The sequence below is a fragment of the Oryctolagus cuniculus genome, chromosome 13 (genome assembly GCF_051225735.1).
Source record: "Oryctolagus cuniculus isolate XC-2025 breed Fujian yellow rabbit chromosome 13, ASM5122573v1, whole genome shotgun sequence".
In the NCBI taxonomy this organism is placed as follows: domain Eukaryota; kingdom Metazoa; phylum Chordata; class Mammalia; order Lagomorpha; family Leporidae; genus Oryctolagus; species Oryctolagus cuniculus.
In genome coordinates this window covers 71553667-71564051 of record NC_142879.1, presented here as the reverse complement: position 1 = coordinate 71564051, position 10385 = coordinate 71553667, and the positions used below count along the sequence as shown (strand labels likewise).

Sequence of the window (10385 nt, the reverse complement as noted above, 5' to 3'; positions counted from 1 at the left end):
CACAGTACCCATTTTAATACAACACCACCTGGCCGGCGGCGTGGCTCACTAGGCTAATCCTCTGCCTTGCGGCGCTGGCACACCGGGTTCTAGTCCCGGTCGGGGCGCCAGATTCTGTCCCGGTTGCCCCTCTTCCAGGCCAGCTCTCTGCTGTGGCCAGGGAGTGCAGTGGAGGATGGCCCAGGTGCTTGGGCCCTGCACCCCATGGGAAACCAGGATAAGCACCTGGCTCCTGCCATCGGATCAGCGCGGTGCACCGGCCATTGGAGGGTGAACCAACGGCAAACCAACTGTCCATTCTGCCTGTCAAAAAAAAAAAAAAAAAAAAAGCCACCTGTAACACGGACATTGTAGAGAACACGGGCTCACTGACTTATGAAACAACCCCACAGCCCTGTGTGCTAGTTGCATACAGGTGATGGAAACTGATCAATCTCTTGGGGCCAGCACTGTGGTGCAGCAGGTAAAACTGCTGTCTGCAGTGCCAGCATCCCATATAGGTGCCAGTTCGAGTTCTGGTTGCTCCACTTCTGATCCAGCTCTCTGCTAATGGCCTGGGAAAGCAAGGCAAAGTCCTTGGACCCCTGCACCCGCCTGGGAGACCCAGAAGCAGCTCCTGGCTCCTGATCAGCTCAGCTCCAGCCGTTGCAGCCATTTGGGAAGTGAACCAGCAGATGGAACCTCTCTCTCTCTCTCTCTCTGCCTCTCAAATAAATAAACCTTAAAAAACTGATTAACCTCAAGAACAATTCTCCAGCAAAAACCTCACCTTTGGTCCCAAGATCAACTTTGGTGTACTCTCCTGGACTGCTGTGTGCTAAAAGAAGATTCCAGCTTGTGGGGTTTCAAGGATCCCCATCTCTTCCAAAGTGCATTTAGATTTTGTTGGTCTTGACTCCTGTCCTTGTCATCAGAAAAGTATCTGAGCTAGTTGGACCCCCAATAGCCATTCTTGTCCAGGCACAAGAGAGGGCTAAGTTGCTATGACACACGTTGGACGTTAACAGTCCTACCAGCTAGTTCCCCGTGTACAGAATTCTAATTGATAATCAAGAAGCCACTAACCCTTGGTTACTGGGAAGGGCTCTACAGAAAGGTGAAATTAATGAGCAAAGCAGAGGTTTTAACTGAACTGAAGTGGCAGTGAACTCTGCAGAGATGGGGCCTGACTTCTCTACTGGCAGGTAAATGGAACGTGGCTAAAGGGCAGTAGTCCCACAGCTGCCCAGGTAGTTTCCTATGGGCGGTACACATAGCTGTTAGAATTATGCTTATGGCCTCAGCTGCCCAAGTCTGGCTTTGATATTAACTCTGCATTCTGGAGGCAGATATGAGATCTTCAAGGACACAGCCTGCTCAGGCCACATGCCTACAACACTGTATCTGGCACAGAGGTGTGGTGGTAATACCAATGCTAACAACTTTTTCAGCACTTGTATATATAACAGCCACTGTGTCTCATAAACATTAACCCGTTTATCCTTCAGACAACCCTGTTGTTATCCCCACTTTATGATGAGAAAAACTGAGTTGCAGTAATGACCCAAGGGGTGTTCAATACATCCCTGATGAATGGGCAACCCCCATGGCCAGCCCGGACCTTCCAAGCTCCTCAGAATGTAGAAGGCACTTCAGGTTATTTCTTGCCTTCTGGATGCTATTTAAAAATAAATAAATTGTTCTGGAGCCCCAGGCAGTCCCTAAAGACAAGTGCATCTGAGGTCCAGAGTTCCGTCATGTAGCTTACAAAGGCATGGCCCCAGGATGACACTGTCTCTCAGTCGTTTCCTACCAAGGCAGCCCCAGCCGGCTCCTAAGTGCCCTGTCATTCTCCAGTCGGTGTCAACTGGGGAAATGGCTGCTGGTCAGGCAGACTGGGTGGTGTAGAACAAGGCCACGCGCCCTCCCTGGGGCTGCGCACTTGCCAGAGGTCTCTGCTCCTAGCCTTAATACTCCTTGTAAAGGGCTGCCCTGTCTCTTCTGCAGAACAGCAGCAGAGTAACCATGCTCCTTCTAAATGCATCTCTCCCCTAAGGGGTGGGCAGGCAGGCAGGCAGAGGCACCTCTGACACAGCTCAAAGGGAGGGCCTTTAATTCAAACTGGGTGGCAGGGAGAACAGCTAGGTTTCCTGTAAGGTGATTCTTGAGCTAGCTCTTGGGAAGGCAAGTAGCATGAGCACAGATAGCAGAAGGAAGATACTCCAAGACAGGAAACAACACATGCGAAGGGTTAACAGTAACAGCGACCACTAAGCAAACCCTCCCTCTTCCTGGGTGCTGAGCACTGTGCTAAGCACACTGCAGATGCTGTCACTGTTCATGTTTCCCATTTTCCTCATTGGAATGTTACTTCTGCGGGAAGGGGTTCTTCTATCCAGCCTATGCATCCCTGGTACTTACAATCAGTCCCTGCGGTATGAAGGAACTCCTACCCCCCAGTAACTCAGGTAAGACTGGTATGGATGACACCAGGGATGTGCACAAAAATCACGAGAGGACATGGTGAGAAAGTAGTCTCAGGAGAAACTGACCCGGCTGACGGCTTAATCTTGGACTTCCAGCCTCTACGACTGTGACAAAGAAATTTCTAGTTTTAAAACGACCCTGTCTGGTATTTTGTTATGAAAGCAGGTGTTAACAGAATGAGTAAGATTAAAGTAGAGGGTTATGAGAGTCCTGACTATACCGTTATTTCTGAAGCCCAACAAAAATTCATGTTCTTGGTTTCATACTTTAGGGTACTTACAATAATCTTCTCTGTGTTAAGCACATTCAAACCGGATCTATTTCATTCACAACTAACCAGCATACTGGGCTTTAGACAGCTGAAAATTTACTCATGAGTATATAAAACATTTCAAAGTCATTGTAGAAGGGGAACTGAGATGGATTTCCTCTCTGCCTTTTCCAAACTTGGGTTTTTCCTTGTCTTAGATTTTACATGATGTGGTTGAGTTACTAGGAGATGTGGGGTCTTCGCCACTGGCTTCCCTACTCTGGGACTATTTCCTTCCTGTAATGACATTACCTTGGCTTATCGTTAAAATTTCACAAACTATCAATGACTGATCTTACTATACAGAGTGGTGTTAAGTCACTGCACTTCTCAGCATGATTCCTAGTCTATAAGACAGAGACTTTTTCCTAAAACAAATCTGAACGTTCAAGGATCCTACTAGCTTACTAGGCTTTCTGGGTTTTGTCTCCAGATTATTTCTCTTCTTTTGTATTTTTGTGCCATTTTTGTTTTAGTTTTCTCATCTTGTCCCTTATTTGGCTTTTAGCCATTGCATACTTCCTACGACTCTGCCTCTGTCTAGCTGCCTAGTTTTTTGTTTTTTTTTTTTTTTTTTTTAAAGATTTATTTATCAATTTGAAAGGCAGAATCAGAAAGTGGGAGAATCTCCCACACAGGTGGCAGGGACCCCAGCACTTGAGCCATCTTCCACTGCCCTCCCTGGAGAATTACCAGGGAGCTGGATCGGAAGTGGAACAGCCAGGACTGGAATTAGCACTCACGTGTGATGTCTGTGAGGTGGTGGCAGCTTAACCTGCTGTGCCCCAATGTTGGCCCTTAGCTGCTTAGTGTTAAGGGGCCCAGTTTGGAATGACTCTTGGTGGTCAGAGGCAGATGAAAGTATAGGGACTAACTTAAAGATAGATCCTTGGGCTGCCCAGAGACCTTTGCAGCTTCTCAGATGCTAAAGGGGAACCAAAGAATCACAGGAAGGAAGAAGTCTTGACAGCTGGATTTGTTAACATTTGCTTACCTTTGATGGATCATGAGGGGAAAAAATGGAGGCCAAAAGACTGACATGAGAATCACTGGATTTTCCAGCTTTATCTCTCATTTATTTTATTTTATAGGGAGAAAGAGAGAAAAGGAGAGAGGGAGAGACAGAGATAGAAAGAATCTTAACTGCAGGGCCAAATGCTGGTCCTTGTTTATTTTTTTAAACACAAGCAAGTTTCCTGGTGGCTGGTATATGGGTAACTTTTAGTCACCGGTAAGCCTATCTTTGTTAATCTAAATGAATGGAGTTGCAATGTGGCAAAGAATCTTATTTGGTCTACTTTCTTTATGGGTTCCCAAAACACACTACAAAATCCAAGATCACCCAGTGAGCTTATTCGTCCTAGATGACAGAGAATTACTACTGCACAGGTAATTTTCTCACATCCTCTGTCCTGTACATAACCTGCAGAATGAAGGATTGATCTAGAATTACCCTTGGCTCCCTGTAACAACCTAAAATCTAAAAGTAATATAATAAAACTTATAAGCCTCTCCTCAACAAGAGAAAAGGCAGGCAATATACAGGTCAGCAATGAATATGGTGATTGGGGTTGGATGACAAGCTTCCCCTCAGGCAAAGTTTGGAAGTTTTTAAGGAATTAAAAGCCTGTTACAGTTTTCTTCAAGCTATGATTCTCACAGTTGAACTTAGCCATAGTGATTCTTAGCCTCCACATGGATTATGTAAGTCAGCCTTGGAATGAACACATGGAAAGAAGTGGCAAACAGTGGCTGCTGTTGTTCCTACCGCACAGAAACTTTTACTGATTCTGCTACACACACAGGTAAAAGCATCAATGCTGCCTCAGGCTAAACCACGTGTCAGAGTTTCCATCCCAACCACCACGAAGCCTGTTCTAAAAGTATTTATTTTATTAGACTGCACAAGCAGTCTAATAATCCAAAAGGTAGATGAACTCAGGCACCTAGGAAAGTCATACAAATATGGAATCCTTTAAGTGGAAGCAACACTATCATTAAAATACTTGACCATTATCTCAGAGAATAATTTATAAAGCACACAGACAACCCCGGCAGATACAGATCTGCCCATTCAGTAGGTGTCCAAAACCCAAACCAAAGAAAAGGAAACCACACCGAATCTAAATTACAACACTTTATTGCAGCATCGGCAAAGGTCAGATTTCTGAAGCTGGTGAAGATTGGGCAGCATTTCCAAGTGAAATGTTACAACTTTACAAGTTTTGTTTTCTACTTAAATCTACATGCAGAAACGAAACATGGTAAAAGAAAAATGCAAAATAGCTAGAAAAAGATGTAATCAAGTTGAAGCATACAGATGTGCTCTCTTAACTAAATTTACTATGCCTACTGGAAAGCAAACGAAAGACAACTATTCTAATAAATTAACCGATTGTCAGAAACAGACTAAGAACCCTCATCTCTATTTGGGGGGTGAGGAGGGGAACAAAACAAAACGAAAGGAGAACAGAAGCAAAATAAAAGCTCTACTTGTTTCCATTCTTTGTTTGTTTAGAGACACAGGCTGTAAACCCATGAAGGTCAACAAAATATTCTGATCCACTTCTTGTTGTCCTTCGTTCGTTTTCTGTGACATGCTGACTGGCACATTGTGTTGTCAATGATACTTACAATGGGCTCAACTCTATCCCTGTTCTTAGGCTGGGATCAGACTTTTCTAAGCCATCTGAATTCACTCTTCGCATACAAATAGTCTTCACATTTTTCCTTTTACTCCAATAGGCAATTTCATATTATTGACTCTGATGGATAAACTGATTTTTTTTCCTCCCTCATACCTTGTTCCTCTTGAAACAACTTCCTACACAAAAGCCTTCCTGGTGGATTATCTGGTACTTGGATATCTTTCATCATTTTGTTGTCCTGCATGTAAGTTTTTACTAGAAGATTTTACTGCTTGCTCTATACTTTTTCTACTGTAGTCCTGGAGCCCCCAAATGTATCTTCTTCCAACATGGGATGTTCAATTCAGAGACACTGTAACTCAAATCAAGTTTAAAACTCAAGTTCATTTCCCCCATACCATACCATCACAACCGTTTCTTCTCCGGCTGTCGCCTCACTGACGCTCTTCTTGGTGTAACTGCTCAGGAGTCAAGTGAGCCACCTCATTTCTTGACCGCCATTCTCAGGAGAAGACTAACCCTCATGTGATTTCCATTGCAAAAGGCCTTTTCTGCCTTGTCTGGAAGCGTCGGCTTGTTCCGGTGTTGGCAGAGGCTGGTGTTTCTGCCCCACGGCCCCAGCCTGTCCCAGGTTTAGATTCACAACTCTCTAGACCGACATGCTGAGATGTGTCCACTGCTCTCATTCAATTGCTGGAGGACTCCACTATCCACAACATCAGATACAGGACCTAATGAAATGACACGTGCTGCTGGATCAACGTCTCCTGAAGGTACAAACAGGGTGACATTAGAGGGCTGACTGCCATACGGAAGCTCGAGCAAGAAAGTGTCCCCTTAAACACCACCAACCATCCCAGTGCCTTCTCCAACTGGGCGCTTTTGTAAGAGCACGTGAGGCTACCTCACAAATTCACGGAAATGAGATTAAAAGGTTAACTTTATTTTTATGAAAAATATTTTTAAAGTCCATTTTTTCATAATACACATTTTTGTGAACTTTCTGAAGAGCCCTCATATGTATGGATTTCAATTTGCTTTTCTGCACCAAAATAAACTTACCTTTTAATTCCATTTCCACAAACTTTTGTAGTACCCTCGCAGATAATCTCTACTGAATTAAGATAAAACAGGAGCACTCTGACAGTACTGGAAGAAATTGTCTCTGAATAATTTCTAAGATGCTAAGAAGTCATGGTTTGTGTTATAGCTGAACTATGTATCCCTGAAAATCATACCCTGAAGTCTAACCCCCAGTATCTCAGAATGTGAGCTTATTTGGAAATAGGGTTGTTGCAGATATAACCTGTTAAAACCACAGCCATGCTAGAGAAAGGGAGTCCCTGATCTAACAGAACCATATTCTTAAGGAAAGGACACACACACACCCCATATGGAGAACACTATGTGAACATGAAGGCAGAGATCAGAATTAATCTAAAAACTAAGCAAATCCCCAGCCAGAAGAGAGGCCTGGGACAGATTCTTCCTCACTGCTGTCGGAAGGAACCAACCGTGCTCTCTGAGTGCAGGTCTGTTGCCTCCAGAACTGTTAATACAACAAACTCTGTTGTGTCAGCCACTCTGTTACAACAGCCTGAGCAGACCACTACAGTTTGCTTTTCATAGAGCAAATTACATTAGCAAGACACTCTCACAGATAAAAATGCAAATATAGAAAAGCATATCCTCACTGCATATATCCATAACTCTTCCAGAACTGATCTGAATAATAAAAAATCAATAACACAATTACTCCCTGAAAGAATGAGATGTTCCCCCCCCAAGATAAGAGGGAGCAGCTACATAAAATAGGATGTTTTAAACAACTGCAAGGAAGGACAGGAAACAATGTTCAAAGTATTTGTTAAATAAGATATTCTTAGAGCATTAGTTACAGTGTAAATTATCAACTGACTGGTTTATAGGCAATATTCCTTCTGAATGATTTGAAAACATAAGAATGCAAAAAGTATTTACACCATATATCTTTGATTAAATGCTATTCTAGGAGAGACTCTATCTTATTAAAAAAAAAAAAAACCTATCATTTCTTAAGCTTACAACAAGGACAGGAAGAGAATGTCTAATTTAAGAAAACATACTTTCCTGAGGACGGGTTTTGTTTCACCAGTCTAATGGTGTAAATCTTGCTATTCTAGGTGTGGTCTGCACAGCAGCCCTTTAATATCATCGGGGAGCTTATTAGAAATAAACAGAACCTGCATTTTAATAGGAGTCTGGATGACTGACACTGGAATACTGTGCATGAATCTGGAGCCTCTAGACTACATCAGTGTGAGTACTTGCACTCCTGCTGTTGTAACTCACTATAAACAAATGCCTACCATTTGTTGAAGGTCTAAACTTTTAATTAACATTCCTATTTCAAGGAGCTGGTGCTGTGGCATGGTAGGTTAAGCTGCTGTGGTGCTAACATCCCATAGTTCGTGTCCCGGCTATTTCTCTTCTGATCCAGCTCTCTGCTGTGGCCTGGGAAAGCAGAAGATAGCCCAGGTGCTTGGGTCCCTGCTCCTATGTAGGAGACCCAGAAGAAGCTCGTGGCTCTTGGCTTCGGATCGGCCCAGCTCCAGCCATTGTGGCCATCTAGGGAGTGAACCAGCAGATGGAGGACCTCTCTCTGTTTCTGTCTCTGTAACTCTGCCTTCCAAATAAATAAATAAATCTTAAAAAAAAAAAAAAAAAAAAAAAGGCTTCCCTGGTTTGGAAAATACAGAAATAATTAGAATTAACACCCAGAAGCTTATCAGAATTCCCAGGTGAAAAAAACCTTAAGCTACTTTAATAGCCAGTCTGCAAATAAACTCCCCTCCTTAGCTGCCCATATAACGTCACAAACACTAAAAAGTGACTGTTCAATAAAAAAAGCACTTAGCCCCTTTTGAATCTCCTTAAGCCCTGCTTCACAGACCGCTCCCTCCCTCACAGAGAACTCAACACTGCAATGTGCTCTTCTCAATACAACTCCCGACGCCACTGCTCAAAGACACACCTATTCCTACCAACACAAAGTCTGGTCCGGGGTTAAAAATAGAAGATGAAGAGAGGCCAAACCACCAGGAGACTCCATCCCATTAGTCTGTTCTTTCAACCAGCTGCATTCCTTCACTTAACACTTAAGTTTAAAAAATGGCACAGAACATTTGGTGCTTGGAAAGGCTTGAAAACTTACATTTACTCTTTGCCTCTTCTATAATTTTGACTCACACGTACAATGGAGGAGCACTATGAAAACAGCACCTTTCTTAAGTATGAAGGACAGTTAGGGTAATTTTTTTTCTTTTCATAGCAGGTTAAGGGATTAGCGCCCAAGTTGGGACCCTCAGAGAAAAATGAAAACAGAAGGGAAGAGCTTAGGGGCAGAACTGGAGGGAGAAAATTTATTAAAATGAATAAATATACATTATCAAAGTTCCTCTGTCCATTCAACAAATATTTACTGAGCATCTACTAGGTGCCCAGCACTAACGGCTGTGAAGGAGATATATTGGAAAACAAGATATGACACTATCCCTGCCCTAGTCTTTAATCTCATGGGGGATAGAGACAAGCTAATAGGTAAGAAAAGCAGGACAAGGTGTGCGGAAAAACACTGAGTCATGGCAGCATATCCTCACTGACCTACGTCAGACTTCAGAATGTCAAAATGAGACCTGAGAAAGGAACAAGTTACTCAGGGGGAAAAGTAGAAAGCTGTTCCAGGGAGAGGCAAAAAAGAACAGAGAACAGAAAGGCCAGCTTGGTTGGAGTAGAGGAAAGAACAGTAAAATATGAAGCCAGTAACACAAATACACCCATATCACACAGGGCCTTGTTAAATGAGTTGAGAGGTTTGGACTTTATTCTACAAACCCTACAGAGTTACAAAAGGATTTTAAGCAGAAGGGCTCACATAGTCAGATATCAGATTTGCATCTTAGAAAGAACACCAGTACAGCAGACAGAACGAAATGGATGGAAGGTGTTGAAACGGGAGACAAAGGAGTCGGTGAGAAATCTGTGGCAATAATCCAAATGACAAGGAACGGTAACTTGATCCAGAGTCTTGGCAGTGGAGTGGAAATAAAGTCATCCAGTATGAGAGCCATTAGTGGTAGAATGCAGAGGATTTGTTAATTAGCTAGATGTGGGATGGAGGCAGAGGGAGGAGTCAAAAAGGAAACTTCCCTTTCTAGTGTACACCACAGAGTGAAAGGGAGAACGGGGCCCAGGACAGGGAACACTCTCAAGTTTGTTTCTGAGGGGCAGAGACAGACAGACAGTCACAAACTAAAGTGCAAAATCTGGACGGTAACAGAGCCAGGAGAGATGACATCTCCCATGGATAGCAGAACAGTAAGAGAAGAAGAGAAGAGGATGGAGGCTGAGCTGCGGGTACAGATGCCTGCAGGGAGGGCAAGTGCATTAAGGACTCGGTAGGGTCAAAGAAAAAAGGGAAAAAACAAGAAGCCAGTGGAGTTACAGAAGCCAAGAGAAGGCACCATAGTGAGAAGTGTTCCCAAGACACGACACAAGAGACGATTCCGTGAGGCAGTCAGAGGTGGTGACCCTGGCCAAGGTGACTTCAGCAAAATGGCAGGGGTAAAGCCACACAGTGAGTGGGAGGTGAAAAAGAAAGAACAAGTGTGGCCAATTCTTCCAACGGAGGAAAGGAAAACAAAAAGAATTTGAAAAAACTACTGGTAGCAACCTAAGACAGGCATTCTTCTGTGTTCACATACATGTTTACTGTAGCCTAAGTAAGTCTGCAAATTTGCTCTCCCATATTTATCTTTGCTTCCTACTACCTAAGAAATGCTTTGTACTTAATAGACTCATGGAGTTTAAAATAAATAAATAACTAAAGCAGAAACAGCTTTTAAGTACCTGGACATATGAAGCTGTCAGCAAATATAAAGATAAGAATATTCTAATGAATATATTCTAAATAATCTATATTA

At 43.2% G+C, this 10385-nt stretch overlaps 1 protein-coding gene across 4 annotated transcripts in view; it reads right to left on the bottom strand.

Moving 5' to 3' along the window:
* Nucleotides 1–4900: 4900 nt before the first annotated feature.
* The window catches only part of UPF2 (UPF2 regulator of nonsense mediated mRNA decay), a 133350-nt gene continuing 127865 nt past the window's right edge, over nt 4901–10385 (bottom strand). For all 4 annotated transcript variants that reach the window (XM_008268086.5, XM_008268084.5, XM_089311761.1 and 1 more), the window contains exon 22: nt 4901–6191. In XM_008268086.5, coding sequence (XP_008266308.1) covers nt 6182–6191 — 10 coding nt within the window. In that variant the 3' untranslated portion in view covers nt 4901–6181. The remainder of the gene's footprint in view (nt 6192–10385) is intronic.